This window comes from Scyliorhinus torazame, chromosome 27 (genome assembly GCF_047496885.1).
Source record: "Scyliorhinus torazame isolate Kashiwa2021f chromosome 27, sScyTor2.1, whole genome shotgun sequence".
Lineage (NCBI taxonomy): Eukaryota > Metazoa > Chordata > Chondrichthyes > Carcharhiniformes > Scyliorhinidae > Scyliorhinus > Scyliorhinus torazame.
Window position 1 is genome coordinate 22263948 of NC_092733.1, and position 22797 is coordinate 22286744.

Genomic DNA, 22797 nt, shown 5'->3' on the forward strand with positions numbered 1-22797 from the left:
GTCAGGCTTCAAACCTTTCAGGTTAAATCAGTGCATGGACAAACTAATTAAGGCCTTTTCCGAATGTGTAGGATTCTGCCATGGATTAACCCCCATGTAATTAGTTTATAATGCACTGCGGGCTCTCTACTTTGAAAGAGAGAGAGAGAGAGAGAGAGAGATTGATTAAAGTCCCTCCATTGACTCATCACTAAAACTAGAACTGGCATATTTTCACTCTTGGGTGAAAAGAAAATTGTAAACCCCCTCCAACATCATGAATGTGGAACAAACTGAAAATACGGCAAACGCAGTTAGACTGTGAGAGAAAAACCGTAAAGATTTGTCAAGGGCACGTCAAATTTGAAGAAAGATAAACTTTTCTCTTTCAGATGCAGATTGGTCACCTGTTCATCTATTTTTTTTTTGATTATATAGACACTTTGCTGAAAAAAGACACATGTCATCAAACCTTTTAATCTTGTACTCATCAAGTCAGTTCGCAAGAATACCAATAGTAAAAAGGAGCAACATTTATTCTGCAGTGTACGAGTGTGCTGATTGGTTGGTAAGTGGACTCTGATTGGTAGAGGCGTTGGCATGGAGAACTGGGATTGGTCAAGTAAATGAATGCCTTGACCTGCCTGGTTTGAATTTGAACAAAAGCTTGGTAGTTAACTGTTCCCTGTTGCACCCTCCATGGCAACACCTCTTCTAACCAACGAATCAGCACTGTCTTTCCGTTGTGGTCCCATTATGATTGGTATTCTTGCAAACTCTCCTGATAGAGTGAAAGACGGAAACCATTGGCAATGTGTCTCTTTCTTCAGCAATACTCAAGCTGTGTACTACCAGACAAAATTTGGCAGTACGATCGGATTTAATCTGGATATTGCAGGAGATGGATGTCAAGACTGAGTCACCATTAGAAGGGGAGAAGAGTGAGAGTCATCAGGTTACTTTGCCAGATGTGGTGCATTATCACCGTCTGTACGATCGCAAGAAAACACAGGACATTTCCAAGCACCACTGAACTCTCAATTCAGAAACCAGTGATAGATAAATATGCTCCCTTTGCTTTCCACGCAGTGCCGGCTCGATTAGCTGCAAATCTTTAACTGGCAACGCTCCCTATTACTCCCCTATTGCACATTTCCCTCTGATCCAATAAACCGTGCTGACCGGAGGAAGCACAAACCTGTTGCTCGGGTTTGATGCTTTGTTCCAGCTTCTCAAAGCAGACGCGCGGGTTACGGATAATTTATTTTCAAAATGGGATTCGTAGAGGTCCAGAAATCTCCAAGCAGGCAGAGAAAGCATTCCGTGAAGGAAATGCAGGAGTGTTTCATGAACTGAGGAAAGCCACTTTAAAAATTACACATGTTATGAACAATAGGAAAGATGCAATGTATAAAAGCCCAGAGTTGCAAGAACATTTGGCCCATCAAACTTGCCCTATGGCAGCCATCGATGAAGCTTCAATGGTGAGCTTCCCTTCGCTAAAATTGCAAGTGCTTTGGGCTCTCCTGGCAGCTCAGCTCCAGAGGAGGATTTAAGGAGGAGTGACTCAACAGATGTTTGACTTTACTTCAGGAATCAAAGTGTTAGCCAGTCCTAGTTCATGATAACATATCAGTCCCCACCACATACCAACAACACCACCCCCCCATCCCCGCCCCCTCATTTTTGTTGGGTAGTTTAAATTTTAAGGTTGCGATGCCATTGCGGGGTCCAATTCCCTCCTAGAAGGAACGGTACTAATGCGGATCGAAACCTACCTTCCGCCCACCACCTGTGGAGGATCTCGCTGTTCCCTTGGCTTTGGAACCGCAATCTGAAAGGGAACAAGTTTGGTTTTATTCGACATCTTCTGTTATTGAGCCTGCTAGCCCAGCGACAAACAAAAATCACGATGTTGGGAGAGTCCCACAGGCAGGAATGCTCCGCTATTCAGCGGAGGGATGTCAGTCAAAGCCCACCATTCCCCACCCAATGATGCAATCCAATGGGGCAGCTGCCTGCTGGACCCATGGAGAAAAAAAAAAACTACAGCACCAATAATCTATTAGAGCTTCTCCACTCCGACAGGGACCAGTCATCTGCTGTGTGGGAGCTGGGCAAAGCTCCTTGTGACTTATGGACCATTTTGTAATCCAAGTGAGTATATTTTACTGTCTTTGTACAGGGTTCTGGCCCTCACTTTAACCACAAGAGACAGCCAGCTACATTTTGTTTAGTTACTGGCTTACTCAATCTGGCTGATTGTCAGCACAAAGTTGGAGCTAAGACATGCAATAACAGAGTCAACATTGAGTAAGCAATAACACGGTCACAAGAATGCAGAACCTTGGGGGATCTAAACTTTTCATAATTACATTTTCATAGACACAGGGGCGAAATTCTCCGAAAACGGCGCGATGTCCGTGGCATCGCGCCGCCCCAAAGGTGAGGAATGCTCCGCATCTTTGGGGGCCGAGCCCCAACATTGAGGGGCTAGGCCGGTGCTGGAGGAATTTCCGCCCCGCCAGCTGGCGGAAAAGGCCTTTGGTGCCCCGCCAGCTGGCGCGGAAATGACATCTCCGGGCGGCGCATGCACGGGAACGTCAGCGGCCGCTGACAGTTTCCCGCGCATGCGCAGTGGAGGGAGTCTCTTCCGCCTCCGCCATGGTGGAGACCGTGGCGTAGGCAGAAGGGAAAGAGTGCCCCCACGGCACAGGCCCCCCCGCAGATCGGTGGGCCCCAATCGCGGGCCAGGCCACCGTGGGGGCACCCCCCGGGGCCAGATCGCCCCGCGCCCCCCCCCCCCCAGGACACCGGAGCCTGCCCGCACCGCCTTGTCCCGCCGGTAAGGTACGTGATTTAATTTACGCCGGCGGGACAGGCATTTTGGCGGCGTGACATCGGCCTATCCGGGCCGGAGAATCGAGCGGGGGGGGGGGGGGGGGGGGGGGGGCCGCCAACCGGCGCGATTCCCGCCCCCGCCGAATCTCCAGTGTCGGAGACTTCGGCAACCGGCGGGGGCAGGATTCACGCCAGCCCCCGGCGATCCAGGTCGGAGAATTTCGCCCAAGATATTAGTTACACAGATAATCGCAGTGTTCCCTCCCCATCTACCAACCTCTGTGGAAGTAACGCACAGATACATTGGCTGTTCTACAAAGCCTTCAAGCTGAGGGGGTTGGGTGCTGGGGTGTTTTCCACTCCCGTTTTCGGGGGTATGCAGGATCAGCGGGAGCAGGGGATTCCTCAGGTGTCCCAAAACACGGTTTACATCGGTGAGTCTTCCTGTTCAGATTGTCCCAACCCCCAACAAGACACAACGGAAATCCTTTTTTAAAATAAATTTAGAGTACCTAATTTTTCTTTCCAATTAAGGGGCAATTTAGCGTGGCCAATCCACTTAGCCTGCACATCTTTTTGGGTTGTGGGGTTGAGACCAGACCATGCAGGCACGGGGAGAATGTGTAAACTCCACATGGACAGTGACCCAGGGCTGGGATTGAATCTGGATCCTATAATATTCTTTATTGTCACAAGTAGGCTTACATTAACACTGCAATGAAGTTACTGTGAAAATCCCCTAGTCACCACATTCCGGCGCCTGTTTGGGTACACTGAGGGAGAATTCAGAATGTCCAATTCACCTAACAAGCACGTCTTTCAGGACTTGTGGGAGGAAACCGGAGCACCCAGAGGAAACCCACGCAGACACGGGGAGAACGTGCAGACTCCGCACAGACAGTGACCCAAGCCGGGAATCGAACCCGGATCCCTGGCGCTGTGAAGCAACAGTGCTAACCACTGTGCTACCGTGCTACTCTTCGCAACGGGAATCCTGATATTGAACATCAGGTCACCATTTGAATGAATTGAAATATCGCCATCAGGTCACTTCGCGACAGGTCCTCCACGACATATGCCTGCCTGGTGAGAAGAACCTGCTGGATACTCACAGGTGAGTACATCCCCCAGTGGGGAGAGGGTCATGCCCAGGCAGCACCCTGGCAATGCCAAGAGGGTGCTGCACCCCTCCAGTGTGGTGTCGCGGGACCCACCCTTTCTTTTGCTCGTCCTCATGACCCTAAAAACATGGCGGAGGAAGCCGCGCTTGGGGCCGGCGGCTTCCACACCATTTGCTTCCGCCTGTTGCGCCATTCTGCCTAAACGAGAGAAAATTCTGCCCGTTGTGTACTCTCCGATCCCGTGAATCTACAAGGTGAGTGTAAATGAACATCATGCAAGTGTAACCGTGAACCGTACCACTGGCAAGCTCTGGGGGTCAATGACCAGCCACTTCTCGGTCACTTTCTCCAGTTGCTGGGAGCTCAGCGGCTCTCTGATCTTCACAATCACCTCCAGCCGGCCCCCGGTCGACTTCCGGCCATCCAAAATCTGGGAAGAATTTGAAGCGTTTGATATTAATAAGGATATATTATACTCTGTAACATGCCGGTCCGATCAGATGGAAAGCAGGCAGGCTGGTTGCGATGGGGTGGGATAATTGCCAGTTACCAAAATTTCCACGCAGAGGAGAAAACAACCAAAATGGATGATTGAAACGGACGGTAAAAAAAATAGAATCACAAAATCCCAATGAAAACCTCTTCACTTGCCAAGCCAACATAAAATTGTTTAGCTGAAGTTATTTTGATGTCTAACAACTCTGCTGATTTTAATGCAGTGCCAACAAACAGTGACGTTTTCTCCTAGGCAGGCTGTCAATCAGGTTCACGCCGGTCCCCTCCCTTACTTAGCCTGCTTCTCGCTTTCCCCACACACAAAAAAAAAAACGACCCAATTAATATTCTTTCCCGTTAGTCTGCACTGAAGGTTTGGAATATCCTAGTTTGGACAGCGAATTCCATTGACTGCGTCCAGGAACTTGTGGGGAGAAGAGCTGGACTGGGAGGAATGAATTCAAGAGACAGCCCTGGCGAGCCTATCCGACGGGCCTGGCAGCGACGGACAGCTGCTCTGCCAGCTTAGCATGTTCTTCAGTGCACACTGCCCCTTCATAAACAGCATACGTCGGAGCCAGAATTCCGAGGGAAGGGTGCCAGGTCTAATACCAGTTGCACATCCACCCCCTCCCTGTCCTCGCCAAAGAGGGTTGTTTCAGTCGTGCTGTGAAGACAGTTCTTTATGCATTCACTAACTGATGGGAACCGGAGTAGGTCTTTCAACCCCAGGAGCATGTCCCATCACCGTATCCCCAGCTACATGCTGCAGTTGTGGAACCATCGATCACATCCTTGCCCAAACAAAACCCATCAATCTCAAGTTTTCAATTACCCCCCCCCCCCCCCTCGGCCTCTATGGCTTTTTGGAAAGTATGTTCCAGATTTCTAATAACCTGTGCATGAAGAAGTGCTTCCCCCTTGGACAGTCAAGTTCTCATTTTAAAGTTATGCCCACTTGTTCCGAACTCATTCCCCCATCGGCAGAAATAGTTTCTCTCGATCGACTCCTAAACGCCTCAAGTAGATGACCTCTTCATTTTCCATGCTCCGGGAAATACCAGCCTCTCCGATTCAATCCGCCCTCATTAATTAAACAGCTTTCCTCCCGGAATAACTTTTGTGGAATCGGAGCTGCAGCCCATCCAAGGCAACTGCAATATTGGGGAGGTAGCGTGCTCAAAACAAAATGCAGTAATCCAGATGGATTCCAGCCAGAGCTTTTGCAATTGTCAAATGACTCATCACAAACCGGTTACAGCACAGCAGGCCATTCAGCCCATTCAGTCTGTGTTGGCTCTCCAAGCACAATACTCCCCTTAGGGCAGTATTCCTTCAGCCGTCTTTTTTTTATAGCACCTTCCCACTAATTATTTGCTGATATCTGTAATTGGGACATTAAATCTTCCTGCTCATCCTGACATTTCACCAATTAGAAAACACTCTGATCTGTCAGGTAAACAACATGGTGCTGTTTTGTGGCGTCAAGGGCAGTGATGGAGAGGCAGAGCAGGGTGCCAGTGTACATGTGAAAGCGGCTCTTATTGCCAGGAAGTGTAATGCCAAGGATGGCCACCCTAGTCACAGGAAACGTGAGGGAACAGCTGTGCTCTTGAGCTTGGGCAGCTAGGATGGAGATGAAGTAAAAGCAACGCAAATATTTACAATTCTGATTGAAGGTAGTACTGAGACACAATGGTCAATGAGCAGAGAGCCAATTCTGGTGAGTTTACATGGTACCTTTCCTATACCGTTCAATCAGTTCATTCACAAAACATAAAAGGAGTAAGCCATTCAGCCCATTGAGCCCAATCAGCCATTCAATAAGATCATGGTTGACCATCAATGCTACTTTCCCGCCCCACCGCCATATCCCTCAATGTCATTAGTATTGACTCCGGTCTTGAGTATGCTCAAAGATTGAGCTTCCACAGCCCTCGGGGATAGAGAATTCCAAAGATTCATCGCCCTCAAGTGACCAAACTCCTCATCTCAGTCTAAAATGGCTTACTCCTTATTCTGAGACTTTGTCCTCCTGCTTCTAGATTCACCAGCCAGGGGAATCATCAACATCCACCCTGTAAGTATTTGGTAGGATTCAATGAGATCACCTCTCATTCTTCAAAACGCTAGAGAAAACAGGCCCATTTTCTTCAATTTCTCATCATAGGACAATCCTGACATCCCAGGAGAACCCCCATTGTACTCCCTCGATGGGAGTAGATAAGGAGTCCAAAGCTGTACACGATGCTCCAGATGCGGTCTCACCCAGGCTCATCCAGCATTTATTGTCCATCCCTAACTGCCCTGGATAATGACCCCTTTATTCCGTGTCTCTGTTTTCTGCCTGTTCACCAATTCGCAATCCGTTTATTACTCCCAACCCCATGCGCTCCAATTTTTATTTACGAACCTCCTGTGTGGGAGGTTAAAACCACTATCCGTTCACTTCTGAATTTGCTACACTAATGTCTTCACAGTCACTCAGAGGATAATGAATAGGTGGATACGGATAGAGTCCACAATGATTTACTAAGGTTCAGTTTTATTGATGCTTTATAGGATTTTATAACTTTCAAGATGAAGGTCTCCCCTAAACGGCGGTCTAATTCCAGTTTCCATAACCTCAGGTATCGAACTGGCAATTGATCACAAAAATGAGCCCCTTAGCATGTCGTCAGCCTGTCCTTCACAAAGTTTTGAAATCTCACCTCCAGGATTTCCCGAATCTCACACTGCGACTCCAGTTTGTCCAGCTTGAGCTGAGCTGTTCCCACAACTCGGTCATTCTTGAAGAGACCCCTGTTAAAGGAAGAACGCAGCATCATTATATTCCCCCCACCCTTTACTACCAGCAGAGAATGAAGCTAGGATGCTCAGTAAGATGATTGCTGGAGTTTGAAAGGGACACGGACAGGCTAAGTGAATAGTCAAAAGCAACAAATCGAGTTGTGTGTGTGGAAGTACTGGATCATCCCCTCTGCATTCGAGGAGGATACACCGGAATAATTTTAATGCCAATTGGGGGGGGGGGGGGGGCGCAAGGGTTAGGAATCACTAAACGTAGTGGGCAGGTACAAAAATAATTTTAAAAGCTAATAGAATTTTGACCTTTACCTCAAGGGGACTGACTGTATATAAAAAGGGGGAGGAGGTTGCGCTCCAGTTGTACAGAGATTGGATACAAACCCCATTTGAAGATCTTTTGTTCTTTATTAGTTTTTGGGATGTGGGCGCCGCAGATACACCAAAATGATGGGAGCTGGATCGTGGGGCCAGATCGCATAAACATGGTGATATTCTTTTGAATTTCGGAGGTTGAACGGTGAGCTATTAAAAGTGCTTAAAAATAGAGAGGGAGAAACATTATTACCTCTGGTGGAGGAACCCAGAACAAGGGACAGGGGGGCTGGATTCTCCGTCACGCCCTGCCAGATCTCTGGGGCGAGATTCTCCCCTACCCGGCGGGGCGGGGGTTCTGGCGTAATGGAGTGGCGGGAACCACTCCGGTGTCGGGCCGCCCCAAAGGTGCGGACGTCTCCGCACCTTTAGGGGCCAAGCCCTCACCTTGAGGGGCTAGGCCGGCGCCGGAGTGGTTTTCGCTCCGCCGGCTGGTGGGAAAGGCCTTTGGCGCCACGCCAGCCGGCGCCGAAAGGTCTTCGCTGGGCGACGCATGCGCGGGAGCGTCAGCGGCTGCTAACATCATCCCCGCGCATGCGCAGGGGAGGGGGTCTCTTCCGCTTCCGCCATAGTGAAGACCATGGCGAAGGCAGAAGAAAAAGAGTGACCCACGGCACAGGCCCGCCTGCGGATTGGTGGGCGGCGATCGCGGGCCAGGCCACCGCGGGGGCACCCCCCGGGGCCAGATCGCCCCGCGCCCCCCCCCCCCCCCCCAGGACCCCGGAGCCTCCCCGCGCTGCCTTGTCCCACCGGTAAGGTAGGTGGTTTAATCCACACCGGCTGGCGTGGGTTGACAGCGGCGGGGCTTCGGCCCATCGCGGGCCGGAGAATCGCCGGGGGTGGGCCCGCCGACCGGCGCGGCGCGATTCCCGCCCCCGCCGAATCTCTGGTGGCGGAGAATTCGGGACACGGCGGGGGCCGGATTCACGCCAGCCCACGGCAATTCTCCGACCCGGTGGGGGGTCGGAGAATCGGGCCCCTGGTTCACCACGCCGTCGGGATTCTCCGTTTCGCCGGTTGATCGATGGGGTTTGCCATTGTGGGGCAGCCCACGCCATCGGGAAACCCCCGGGCTGCCAGCAAAACGGAGAATCCCAACGGCAGAGAATTCAGCCCAGGGTCTTCAAATCAGAGCTGAGCATTCAGGAATGAAATCAGGAAGCATTCATTCCTCACAAAGGTGAGAGAAAGTCTGCATCTTTCTCAGAAGGTGATCAAGGCGTTCTTGTTAGTGTAGGGTGTCAAGGGATGTGGTTCTGGAATGTAGGAGAGGCTCGATGGGCTGAATGGCCTACTCCTGTTCCTACAAGCTGGTGGCAGCAGCCACTGATGAAGGAAAGCAATCTTCCCTGGCAGATTGCTGGGAAGCACGGTAGCACAGTGGCTAGCACTGTTGCTTCACAGCACCAGGGTCTCGGGTTTGATTCCCCGCTGGGTCACTGTCTGTGCGGAATCAGCACATTCTCCCTGTGTCTACGTGGGTTTCCTCCGGGTGCTCCGGTTTCCTCCCACAAGTCCAAAGATGTGCAGGTTAGGTGGATTGGCCATGATAAGTTGCCCTTAGTGTCCAACAAGATTAAGTGGGGTTACGGGGATATGGTGGAGGTGTGGGCTTAAGTGGGGTGCACTTCCAAGGGCCGGCGCAGACTCGATGGGCCAAATGGTCTCCTTCTGCACTGTAAATTTCATGATTCTCTTCTTTGAATCTAACGCCACCTCTAAGAACGGCAATCATGGGATAGGAGGGAGTAAAGCAAGTGGACTTATTCACCTTACTTTCAAGTTTACTTCTTAAAACTACAGACAGAAAACAAAAATCAACTCCACAAATGATAAAGGTCCTAACGTTAAAAACCGACCCTGCAACAGGTACAATTCTCAAATGCAGGCAGAATTGTAGGGGCGAAGGAGAAAAACAGAATGGGGAAGAACACTTCGCATGACTGCTCCTGGCTACAATTCAGCCAGACCTCTCACCTTCCTTGACAGTACCTTGGACAAGCTGTGGGGCAAAACGTACACAAGCTGAGATTTGGTACGAAAGGAAATAAGGTGACATTGATTTTCAGCTTGCACAAACTGCGTGAATATTCTCGGCTCTAAAACTGTAAGCGAGTGATACGGTGGAGAAATGGCCTTTCACTGTATGGAGTTACTGCGTCACAACTGCTGCCCTCAAGTGCCTCCTTGTGACTGGTTTCAGAACATCAGGCCGTATCATACTAAAGAATGATCAAGAACTGTATCAAACCAACAGTCAAAGTTTCTAAACCAAACACTCTCCCGTAAAATGGAACATACCCTTTATGGAGTATTTCAAATTTAATTCCCTTGGTCTGTACTACTCGTTTGAATGCTCGATGTCCCCGGTTGATGTTCAGCTTGAACTGTCCATTAAATTCTGGTTAGACGACAAAAAGTGATTATTATAGCACCGTTTATGCTCAATAGTTGAGAGCAAACGACTCATTGAAGCAGGCTGCTGCGTGAAGTGTTTGAAATGCCCCTGTTGCCATTTCAAAGCAGTGCCGCGGTCTTCCGTATCAGAAAGAAATGGTGGGCGGCTAGCCCTTTCCTCATCACACCCCGTGATCGCCACCCCTCTCTGTTTTACCTCCGCCACCACTCCGTTTCCGCGGTTAACCAACCCATTGCGCACATCAACTCTGGCTCTTGCCAACTCCATTCCTTGGCCCCCCAAATCCAACTGCTTGACCTAAATCCTCCTCCAACTATTTTTTTTATTCATTCATGGGATGTGGGCATCACTGGCTAAGCAGGCCTTTATTGCCCATCCCCAACTGCCCCTGAATGGAGTAGCTTGCTGGGCCATTGCAGAGGGTAGTTAGAGTCACATGCAGGCCAGAGCAGGTAAGGGTGGCACATTGATTCCTCCCTAAAGGACATTAGGGACAAAGTAAAAGTAAAGTCGCCATAGTCCCAGATGACCAGAGGCTGCTTTCTCCATCAAGGGGGAGAGCTGATTGGTGGTGATTTAAGGATCACCACATCTCGGGCAAGTTGCAAAGCCGGTATGGGAATTGAACCACGCTGTTGGCCTCGTTCGGCATCACAAACCAGCTAGCCAGCCAAGTGAGCTAAACCGGACCAATGGTCCATTCGCTAGATTTTAAATTCCAGATTTTAATGGATTCAAATGGGATTGGAACCCAGGCCCCCTGATCACTGGATTATTACTCCAGTGACAATACCAGCACTCCATCGCCTCACCACTGACAACCACTGAGACTCCCGTCCACCACACATCCCAGCAATCTGACTGAAAAGAAAGACTCCTTTTAATGACCTGGAGACATTCTCAAGCACTTAATGAAGCGCTTTCTGAACTGTCATCTCTGTTGTCATGCAGGAAATGTAGCAGCCAGTTTTGATATCGCAAGCTCCCTTAAACTGCATTCTGATAATAATAATAATCTTTGTTGTCACAAGTAGGCTTACATTAACACTGCAATGAAGTTACTGTGAAAAGCCCCTAGTCGCCACATTCCGGCGCCTGTTCGGGTACACTGAGGGAGAATTCAGAATGTCCAAATTCTCTAATAGCACGTCTTTCAGGACTTGTGGGAGTAAACCGGAGCACCCGGAGGAAACCCACGCAGACATGGGGAGAACGTGCAGACTCCGCACAGACAATGACCCAAGCCGGGAATCGAACCTGGGACCCTGGCGCTGTGAAGCCATAGTGCTATCTACTATGCTACCGTGCTGCCCTAAATATTGAGCAGACCATCCGTTTATTAATGCTGGTGGAGGGACACAGGAGAAAAGCCTTCGAAATGTGCCAGCGATTCTCATACCCGCCCGATAAGGCAACAGGGCCTCCAGGTGTATTGCATAATCCAAAACCTCGGATAATGCAACCCTCCCGCAGTCCTTCAGTGGAGCATCAGCCTAGATGAGGTGCTGAAGTCTCTATTGCGGGGGTGTAAACCCGGAACCTTCTCACCCACTGACTGACATCACATGGTCCAGAGTGGCCACAGCAAACTGGCCACGTGACCAACACTAGCCATAGAATTTCTACAGTGCAGAAGGAGGTCATTCGGCCCATCAAGTTTACACCGACCCTCTGAAAAGAGCAACCTACCCAGACCCCTTCCCCCGCCCTATCCCCGTAACCCCACTGAACCTGTACACCCTTTGGACACTAAGGGGCAATTGAACACAGCTAATCCACCTAACCCACCCGACGAACAAGTTAGTGTCAGATTTACTACGTCACTTGGCTGCTCTCCTGCCCCACGTACCTGGACAGTTTGTGTTCTTAACCACGTCGGTTTTGTCCTTCTGCGCTTCTTCCTAATGAACAAAACAGAAACGTGCACCATGACTTGCGGCAGTGCACAGATCTTAAGAGAACAAAGGCGCAAACTAATTAGAACTGAAGCTTTGACGAGGACGGATGGGTTTCTTTAAGAACCAAAATGGATTGTGAAAAAAAACAATCCACAGGCCAAAACGTCAGAAACTAAACAGAAGCCAATTCAGGGTTAAGCTAAGACAATAATAGCTGGCATTTATATTGTATCTTTATGGTAAAATCTTGCAAGGTACTTCACAGGAACGTAATCGGAGAGAATTTGGACTGAGCTACAGAAGGAGATGTTAGGGCAGATAATAAAGAGCTGGTTAAGAATTAACTTAAAATGGAGGGCGAGGCAGTGAGGCTTGGGAAGAGAATTTCACTGCTTAGGATCTAGGCAACTGAAGGCACAGCTGCCAATGATGAAGCAAAGAAAACTATGTATGCGCAAAAGACCAGAATTGGAGGAGCAGAGAGATGTGGAAGGACTGTTTAGGGCTGGAGAAGGTTGGGTTGCAGAGACAGAGGGGAGGCCATGGAGAGGTTTGAAAACTGAGATGAGGATTTTCAAATTGAGGAGTTGCCAGACTGTGAACTCGCGTAGGGTGAGCACAGGAGTCGGCGTCATTAATCTCCATCTTTCAAAGTACTCAGCTCTTCAATACGCCCATGGCGTTCCCTATTGTGGTTTATCTCTCCTATTTTTCGCAGTCCTCTGTGTGGAGCTCTCTAATATGATAAGCAAACAGCAGGCAGTCTGACATCCAATGGAATCCTGACGCATTACACTGAGTCGCAAACCTTGCACGTTAGTGACGAAGTCTGCGGAACACTTCATGGCATGGTTTTTTTCACAACACCGGCTAAACATGCCTACTGCCAACTTACCTTTCTGGGGAATAAAAGCGCAAAACTGTTTTCCTCCGTCTGCACTTCCACCAAAATTATGCAGAATTTCAAACCAAAACTACCTTCCACATCGGTTCCTGATTAGCCATTGCATTTCCCTCTACCCTGATCTTTGACCCTTTGTCCAAATTCCCAGAAAGGCTGAACCAACAAATGTGATAAGGCACTTACCGAGTTTGGGAAGGCAAATTCAAACTTGACAAAGGCATCAAGGTCATTCGGAGCAACACCTAAACAGAATATTAACCGGCCGTTATTTATACAGCCAAGGTTCAGCAACAGGGAGTACGAAATTTAAAAAATTCTAACAGGACTAGACATGGTAGATGTTACCAATGATGGGTGTGTCCAGAACCAGGGGTCACAGCCGGAGGATTCAGGGTAAACCATTTCGGACAGATATATTTCTTCACACAAAGAGTGGTGAACCTGTGGAATTCATTACCACAGGAAGTAGTTGCTACTAAAACTTTGAATATATTCAAGAGGCGGCTAGATATAGTACTTGGGGAGAATGGGATCAAAGGCTATGGGGAGAAAGCTGGATTAGACTATCGAGTTGGATGATCAGCCATAATGGTGATGAATGGAGGAGCAGGCTCGAAGGGCCAAAAGACCTCCTCCTGCTCCTATCTTCTATGTATCTATGTAAGAAAATGGGCTGGATGGAAGTTGAGGGGAGGGGGGGGGGGCGGGGAGAGAGAAGCAGGGATGGAAAACAATTGGTACTGAACGGAACAAGATGAGTAACTACGTTAATCGGAAACAACCTCTGCTGTTGGATTTCTGTTCGATGCTTCTGTGACTAACGCCGGGGAGTTAACAGCGAAGGCAAGTGGTCGTTAATCTGTATTTAGGGGCACTCCCCACTCTCCTGGCTCAGCAGTGGATCCTACATCTAGGAGCAGGTCGAGATGTCGGAATATTATCAGCATAGTTCACTACCTGACGGAGGTGGCAGGTTGATTCCTTTGACGATGTAAAGGATCATGTCACTGTTGGTGAGATTAGGAAATATCCTGAAATAAGGCAAAAAAGAAAATAGACTTCAGTATTAGTGCATCAGGACAGCGCAACTACTGGTTTCTGACTTCTGGGTCAAGGCATTCAGGCCCTCACTTTAGAAACTGACCGAGTAACTTGGGCAGACAGATTGGCAGTGCTACTGCTCGAAGGAAAAAAGATAAACCAATGTCCCCTCTGCCTCTACCAAACGTTCAGGTGAGCACTAAAGATTCCAAGACACCACGGGCCGGATTCTCTGGCCTCCCAGTCCGGCGGCGGGAGCCAGCACACCGTTCGCTAGCAGCGGGATTGTGTGTTCCCACCGCTGTCAATTGGAAGTCCCACTGAAGCTATCCCGTGCCACGGAGAAATCTGCGTGTGGGGGTGCTCGGTTGGCGGGACCCGAGATTCCGGCCGTCAGCGAATGGCTAGAGAATTCCAGCCCATGTGAACAATCACAGGAAGTCTTGGCCGAGATTCTCACGTGTCAGTAAATCTGGGGCGAAATTCTCCGGAAACGGCGCGATGTCCGCCGACTGGCGCCCAAAACGGCGCAAATCAGACGGGCATCGCGCCACCCCAAAGGTGCGGAATGCTCCGCATCTTTGGGGGCCGAGCCCCAACCTTGAGGGGCTAGGTCGGCGCCGGACGAATTTCCGCCCCGCCAGCTGGCGGTAAAGGCCTTTGGTGCCCCGCCAGCTGGCGCGGAAATGACATCTCCAGGCGGCGTATGCACGGGAGCGTCAGCAGCCGCTGACAGCTTCCCACGCATGCGCAGTGGATGGAGTCTCTTCCGCCTCCGCCATGGTGGAGACCGTGGCGGAGGCGGAAGGGAAAGAGTGCCCCCTTGGCACAGGCCCGCCCGCGGATCGGTGGGCCCCGATCGCGGGCCAGGTGCGTGGGGGCACCCTCCGGGGCCAGATCGCCCCGCGCCCCCCCCAGGACCCCGAAGCCCGCCCACGCCTCCTTGTCCCGCCGGTAAGGTAGGTGGTTTAATTTACGCCGGCGGGACAGGCATTTTAGCGGCGGGACTTCGGCCCATCCGGGCCGGAGAATCGCGCGGGGGGGGGGCCCGCCAACCGGCGAGGCGCGATTCCCGCCCCCGCCGAATCTTCGGTGCCGGAGACTTCGGCAACCGGCGGGGCGGGATTCACGCCAGCCCCCGCCGATTCTCCAACCCGGCGGGGGGTCGGAGAATTTCGCCCCAGGGGCTGGATTCTCCGCCGGCGGGATTATCCATTTTGCCGGCAGCCCGGGGGTTTCCCGACGGCGTAGGGCTGCCCCACAATGGGAAACCCCATTGACCAGCCGGCGCAACGGAGAATCCCGCCGACGTGCTGAAACAGAAATGTGGCGCGACGGGGCAGGGAATCCAGCCCCAGATCATTCTGGTCGTTTAAACCACTGCGCTTCAGAAAATGAGCTGTTTTATTATAGATATATTTTTAGCATTCGGCGTCTGTATTGATATCACCATAGACGTGCAAGGATTTCACCTACACAGCTGAACTAAATCCATTCTGGACTCTCCAGGAGTTTCAGCACATTGTCTTCGTAAGGGTTTTCCATTGAATCCCTACAGGGCAGAAGGAGGCCATTCGGCCCATTGAGTCTGCACCAACCCTCCCCCCAAGGGAACATTCTGTCCAGGTCCACACCCTGCCCTATTCCTGTCACCCAACCTGCACATTCCTGGATACTAGTGGGCAATTTAGCACGGCCAATTCACCTAACCTGCACATCTCTGTCGTGTTGGTAGAGGATGAATATTGGGCAGGACCTTGGGAGAACTGCCTGCTCTTCATTTCCCATCCTCCTACACCACAGAAAGACATGGGCTTGACAGCACACCCAAAATACGACCAGTACGTTCCCTCCAGAACAGTTCAGATTATTTGTCCCAAGTTCTGGAGTAGAATTCATTTCTTTATTTTAGAATGACCAAGCCTCCATCAACTCCCAGCTAACAGAATTCCAGACGAGATTGTTTAAGTGCTGCAAAGTCATCCCAAAAACGTTTCTAATTTCACAAAGGCAAAACTTATTGATTACCATGGCTGAACCTATTGCACACCTCTGTGGCTGCTACTCACTTTACCACTTGGAAGGTCCTCTCCTCACGATGGTACTTTGGTAGAGGGTAGCCTTGGGCATGCGCCCTCTTCAGAATTTCAATGTTCTTTTTACAATCGTCTGCCATCCTCTCGAATCTTAAATAGAAGTACACACAAAGATATGAAATGAGGTTTTTTTTTTTAAAAACAGCTCAATCTCCAATTATAAACATAATGGCTTACTTGCTTTCAAAAAACCTGACCCACAGGTTCAATGCTGGTGTGAATTTCCTGTGGGATCTTCCACTGGTGCCCCACCACGGCAGGAAACCCGCTGGTGACTGGCATGAAACAGATTTGATGAAAGTCCGACCAGAAACGGCCAATCTTCTCCCACACCTGATTCGCCGCAACACAGGTGGGAAAACAGTCCAGTCCACAACATGTCTGGAACACAAAGTCCGGATTTACTTGAAGAATGCCTGGAGCTGCCTCCGGAGTTCGGGGTGGAGGCTGCCAGCGATCCGGAATCCTGGAACACCACAGCAGTGGGTGTGGGGACGGCAGCTATAGAGGTCAATCTTCCAGCCTCAGCGTGTTCGTCAACTCCATACTCCCAGAATGCCTTGATCCACTGCAATTTGCATACCACCACAACTGCTCCACTGCAGATGCTCTCTCCCTGGCCCTACACTCATCCCTGGAGCATCTCGACAACAAGGACTCCTACATCAGACTCCGCCTTCAACACCATAATCCCAGCCAAGCTCATATACAAACTCCAAAACCTAGGACTTGGCTCCTCCCTCTGCAACTGGATCTTCGACTTCCTGACCCACAGACCACAATCTGTAAGGATAAACGCCACTTCCTCCACGATAGTCCTCAATACCGGGGCACCGCAAGCCTGCTTCCCAGCCCCCTACTATACTCCCTATATACACATGACTGTGTGGTAAAATTCAGCTCCAGCTCCATCTACAAGTTTGCTGATGACATGACTGTAGTGGGTCAGATCTCGAACAACGATGAGTCAGAGTACAGGAGGGAGATAACAATCTCTCCCTCAATGTCAGCAAAACTAAGCAGCTGGTCATCGACTTCAGGAAGCAAAGTGTCATACACACCCGTCTGCATCAATGGTGCCAAGGTGGGGATGGTTGACAGCTTCAAATTCCTAGATATAAACATCGCGAACAATCTGTCCTGGTCCACCCAAGTAGATGCTACGACCAAGAAAGCACAGCAGCGCCTATACTTCCTCAGGAAACCAAGGAAATTCGGCATGTCCACAACGACTCTTACCAACTTTTACAGATGTACCATGGAAAGCATCCTATCTGGCTGCATCACAGCCTGGTATGGCAACTGCTCAGCTCAAGAAACTACAGAATTGTGAACACAGCCCAGTCCATCACACGAGCCCGCCTCCCATCCATTGACTCCGTCTACACCTCTCGCTGCCTTGGGAAATCGGGCAGCATAATCAAAGACCCCTCCCACCCTGGTTATTCTCTCTTCCAACCTCTTCCATCAGGCAGGAGATACAAGTTTAACAACACGCACCAATAGATTCAAAAATAGCTTTTTCCCCACTGCCAGACTCCTGAATGACCCTGGTAGGGTCTGAGCTGATCTTCCTACGCATCTTCTCTACAGTTGCAGCACTATTTGCCCGCTGTCTATGTTTCTGTATTTTCATTATTTATCCTCATGTATATATCATATCTTCTATATTTTCATGTGTGGAGAGATCTGTCTGGACTGTACGCAGAACAATACTTTTCGCTGTACCTCGGCACATGTTATGCTCTGTGTTATGACCGTAGTACAGATGCACAAAGAACATCCAGTTCTGTGACTAGTAAGATGATTTATTAACAATATTAACACGTGGAAAGATAACTAACGAATTGTGATACAGACAGATACCATTAAATGAATTCAGTGAATTCTCCTAGAGGTACTTCTAGTGCGACAATCCTCGTGTATGTCTTACTACCGCCTGGTAGTCTCAATCACATGATCGCTATCTATCGCCACCAGTTGGTTGGAGGTCGCACGGTTATATACAGAACTGTGCACAGACATATCACCACACACATGACAATAAATCTAGATCCTGGAGATTCACCTTCTTTGTTCAACAGTAAGTCATTAATCTTGGGCGCTTTTTAAGCATGGCGCCCAGATATGATGGCAAGACGCACACAATCAAGTCTGCCCTGGCACAGAATACAGCGCTAAATCCCCAGACGCAGAAGTAATGAGGTCGAGACCGGAAGATACGGCGTGGTCTCCCGTCGGACTCTGCAGTGCGAAAACCTCCTGCCACAGGTCTTGGTGCCAGATGGGAGAACTCTACCCCAAGATTCAGTTTTTCAGGCCTAAATACTAATCGCTGACATGTGAAGGTTTTCTTTTTTAAAACATCAGCATTGCATGGTCAACTTTTAACAAAATGTAAATAAATATCAGTGTCTACTTAACACCCAGCAATGAAAACATCCACCAGGATCACTTGAAGTTGCGATAAATACTCTAAGAAAGGCAGGGGATTCTTCATTTACTTAATTCATTTCATTTTCAATACTACACATCTAAAAAGCCCATGGAATTCAGGTGAACAATATCAAATGATCCAAAATTTAGTTTTCGGTCAGCAATCTTTAAAGTGAAATGCAGTGTATCTGGTACCTCATTTCCAAAGTGTTAGTTTTCTGAATAATATGACATTGAGACTGTAAGAGATACTGTAGTAACACCCCGAGACATTAAATTTTTTTTTGCAATTCAGGAGCAATTTAACGTGGCCAATCCACCTACCCTGCACACCTTTGTGGGGGTGTGACCCACGCAAACACGGGGAGAATGTGCAAACTCCACACGCACAGCGGCCTGGATCGAACCCGGGTCCTCGGCGCCGCGAGGCAGCAGTGCTAACCACTGTGCTACCCAGAGATATAAACAGCACAAAGTGAGTCAAAAAGGTTTAATTAATACGTTGTTCAGTACAAAACCTATCCAGTTCACCAGGAATGTTGCAGATTCCCTAATCTTTGGAAAATTCGATCATCTTGGCTAAGGCGTCAGTGCAAATCCTGACATCTCTAGGATAGGGAAGAGACATTTACAACTAGACAGCCAGGGATTCAATTCCTGGTTCAGTCCAGCAGGAGTTGACCGGCTGTAAAAGTCCGGCTATAAGAAAACAGGTTGGGTTTCACCCCGTAGTTTATAACTTCATTGAAACTGCCACATTCAATGATATATTTACAATTCACTCTAGATGACAAAGACTTTACATAGACAAGGGCTCATGTGCACTCACTTGGTGGTCTCTGACACACTTCCGAGGTGCGTGTATTGCTTGGAGTACTGCATACATGTCTATCGAAAGATAGATAACACAAGATTATTAGTAGGCAAAGTGATCAAATGGATTTTTCTGCCAAGGTACAGGTGGCTTTTGTCTCCAGTAAAGTTTACTGTATCACATTGAGAGAGAATGAAATGGGTTGTTATTTCAGACGGAAAGATTAAAATACTGCCGTACTTTCTTCACTCCAGTCTGGTGATAATAGAATGCCGCAAGTTACACATACTGCTGATATAATGTCGGGCTGGAGGACAGGTACTTGTTGAAGCTGTTCTGGCTACAACGATCTAAAAAATAGTTTCAATGCTGATGTGGAAACATTAAAGTCTGTCCAAAAACATTATAAACCTACATTTATGTATCTGGTGCTAATATAAAAGATATATAATTTCTTACCCCCTCTCTCTTCCCCCATTCATTGTTCAGGTTTACCATCAGGTTAGCTGATTAACAGCACGAGGTACAATCTGATTACTAGCTTCCCTCCCTCCTAGTAATAAAAGAATGTGGTCAGTTTTGTCCAGGCTCTGGTCCCGCTCATGCCAGCCACTCTCTACTGCCTAGTCCAAGTAGTTAGGTGCAAGGCTAGATGGTGACTTTTAACAAGCTATTTTATGATTGGGTGGAAGGGTCGAGAAGCTTAAGCGAGGCTTTTGCTGTCCTTAACCAGAGGGCCACACACAGATGGCTGCCCAGCAGTTATCTCTAGGGAGTGATCAGGAGTAGGCTGATTGTCCCTAATCTTCATAGCGGGGGAAAATACTGGGGTAAACCTTTGGCATCCAATTGCTGTCCAGGGTGGGAATCATCCCCTCTCTCTCTGTCTCCCTCAATATCTTGAAAACCTCAATAAAGCTACACTGTAAACCCTCTAATTTCCAAAGAACACAACCCTGGTTTGTTTAATCATAGATTTCCTACAGTGCAGAAGGAGGCCATTCGGCCCATTGAGCCTGCACCGACCCTCCGGAAGAGCACCCTACCGAGGCCTATTCCCCCAACCAATGCCCGTAACCTAACCTGCACGCTAAGGGGCAATTTAGCGCAGCCAATCCACCTAACCTGCACATCTTTGGACTGTGGGAAGAACCCGGAGGAAACCCACACAGACACGGGGAGAATATGGAAATCCCACACAGTCACCCAAGGCCGGAATTGAACCCGGGGTCCGTGGCGCTGTGAGGCAGTAGCGCTAACCACTGTGCTGCCCTTTCCTACCAGTATAACCCTCGGAGCCCAGGCATCGTAAGGAACATTTCAACAATCACAAAATGAATCAAAATTAGAGCAGTGAGTGAAGTGTTATGTGGATGGAGGCATTTAAATGCCCTGGGTAGTGGCATAATTAAACCGCCAATGAGCAAGTGCTACAGATCCATTCCAAAATATGTCGACTCTGCAGGTTTTTCGGGAATAAAAGTGGGAGCTGAATCAACTGGATTGCAGAATCTTTACCACTGATTCAGTTAGAATTTCTTAAATAGGACCTGCTCTATCTCCATGCCCCAAGAGACGAACATGGACCTCCAGGTGTTGGTCCACGGTTATACGTGGCAAGGTCGTGGTGGTTTGCAGCACGCCTTCTGCAGGTTATGGCGGACCAGGAGACTCCTGCGCTCTTACGATCTGTCACAGGGGCTTTGGAAGGATTTGCAGGTTGATAATCAACCCATTTATGTTATGAATGCACTTTCTGTGGCCAGCAAGTCCCAGAGTGGGACTCAAACCTGGCTCAGAAGTGGGGACGTTACCACTGCACTACAAGACCTCCTAAGATCATTTAAAAAGACTGGAGATGTTGCACGCAGCCTTTGCTGTGGGCATGGTGTGCATTTACCTCATACTGTTGCTTCAGCACGTCCATCAGCTGACCGTACTGCTCTGCAGTCTTTTGGGGGACATGCACTCCCCGGTGCTGCACCAGCACAAAGTCCTCCTCATTTTCCGGGGGCGCAGGTACCTGGAAGTTTAAGGGTCATCACAAAAAGGTTAAATATTTTTTGCTTTTCAAATAATTTCCCCCTCATTGTTTAAAATTGCCCCAAGTGATGAAACGAGTGCTTGTGCCACGCTGGAAATGTAGGCCGCCAGCTCCTCTCCGTGTCTGAATGTAGGCACCGGCCATTCACCACAGGTCCATGTACTTGGCACCGATGTCTGGCTGCCAATCACACTGGCGAAGTTAACCAACTTACGCGGCATTCTCATGGTCTCAACTCTATGAGGAATTTATCAAGCAGCATAGAATGAGACTTTTCTACTAATACACCAAAACTGATCAGAGAGGCTGTTCATCGGAGGGTCTGGTGATTAACGCCGCGTGTGCATGTATGTGGGGAAGATAGAGCTTGGACCTGCGGCCTCCACATCAATTAAGCCTACTTATATTTCATGTTCCTTCTTTATAAAACACAGCCTCGGCTTGCTCCTCTCCTGGCCAAAGCCAACTTCCTCGGCTTCTCTAACATCCTCGAACAGGTCACCATCTCCGTCCTCACTGGCTCACCTCTCCAAAAACTCCCTGTCTGAATCACTTCAGTCTGTCTCACTCACTGCTCTCAACAAAGCTACGATCCTGGCCAAAGTCACAAATGATATCTTCTGTGGCTGTTCCCCATTGATTCCTCCGTCCTCCTTGATCTCACTCTTCACTGGCCAACGCCACAAGATTTCCCTCAAGTGTGGTTCCACTCCAACAAAGCTCAAGGCAACCAATGCGTTGATAGCAATCCCCACGTTCCTCAAAGACATTACGCCTGGGTGGCGTTGGCTGCAAACAGAAAAGATCAGCTTCCATAAATATGCTGGGTATCGGGTGACATTGGGTATTACCTACCCATTACTCCAGTCATCTCAATGACCACCTCCTGTATGATCAGGCCCCCCCGTCTAACATTGAATCAAAGTATTCTCCAATTTCAGAAAGACAAAACACATTTTCAGACTCTCATTATAAAAAACTTGTCCCTCGTCACAGACTGCAGGCATTCCCTGAATTCAGCCTGAAACAGGTTGTACAAATCCTCGCTGTCCTGCTGAACCCAGAGCTCAGCTTCTGCCCATCACTGTGGCTGCCGGCTTCCATCTCCGCACTGTTTCCTGTTCCCATCCCACATCACCCACAGAAGAAAGGGAAACATCTGCACTATGGATTGCCTTTCACTACCTCAAGATCCTTATTCAATGAAGTACTTTGGAAGTGTAATCATCGTTTTACGTATAGAAAACACAGCAGCTCAATTACACCCACAAGCAGCAATCTGATCATGAACAGTAATATATTTTAGTGAGGGAAAAATATACAAAATAGGAAAAGTAGGCCATTCAGCCCCTCAAGCCTCCTCAGCCATTCAATAAGATCACCGCTGACCTGTTTGGGTTTCCAGTTCCACATTCCCATCTACCTCCGATAACCGTTGGAATCTATCTACCTCCACCTTTACCATCCCGTCTCCATTGCCCTCGGAGGCACAGAGTTCCAAGGTCACACAGCCCTCCAGAGAAAACATT

At 49.1% G+C, this 22797-nt stretch overlaps 1 protein-coding gene across 1 annotated transcript in view; it reads right to left on the minus strand.

Annotated features, from left to right (window-relative positions):
• Positions 1 to 22797, minus strand: part of cc2d1a (coiled-coil and C2 domain containing 1A) — a 104287-nt gene that overhangs the window by 27556 nt on the left and 53934 nt on the right. The window contains exons 15-24 of the mRNA XM_072491120.1: positions 21125 to 21247; positions 19240 to 19298; positions 15948 to 16064; positions 13795 to 13868; positions 13021 to 13079; positions 11885 to 11936; positions 9918 to 10017; positions 7148 to 7238; positions 4240 to 4371; positions 1758 to 1813 (exon numbers count right to left, since the gene is read on the minus strand). Coding sequence (XP_072347221.1) covers positions 1758 to 1813; positions 4240 to 4371; positions 7148 to 7238; positions 9918 to 10017; positions 11885 to 11936; positions 13021 to 13079; positions 13795 to 13868; positions 15948 to 16064; positions 19240 to 19298; positions 21125 to 21247 — 863 coding nt within the window. The remainder of the gene's footprint in view (positions 1 to 1757; positions 1814 to 4239; positions 4372 to 7147; positions 7239 to 9917; positions 10018 to 11884; positions 11937 to 13020; positions 13080 to 13794; positions 13869 to 15947; positions 16065 to 19239; positions 19299 to 21124; positions 21248 to 22797) is intronic.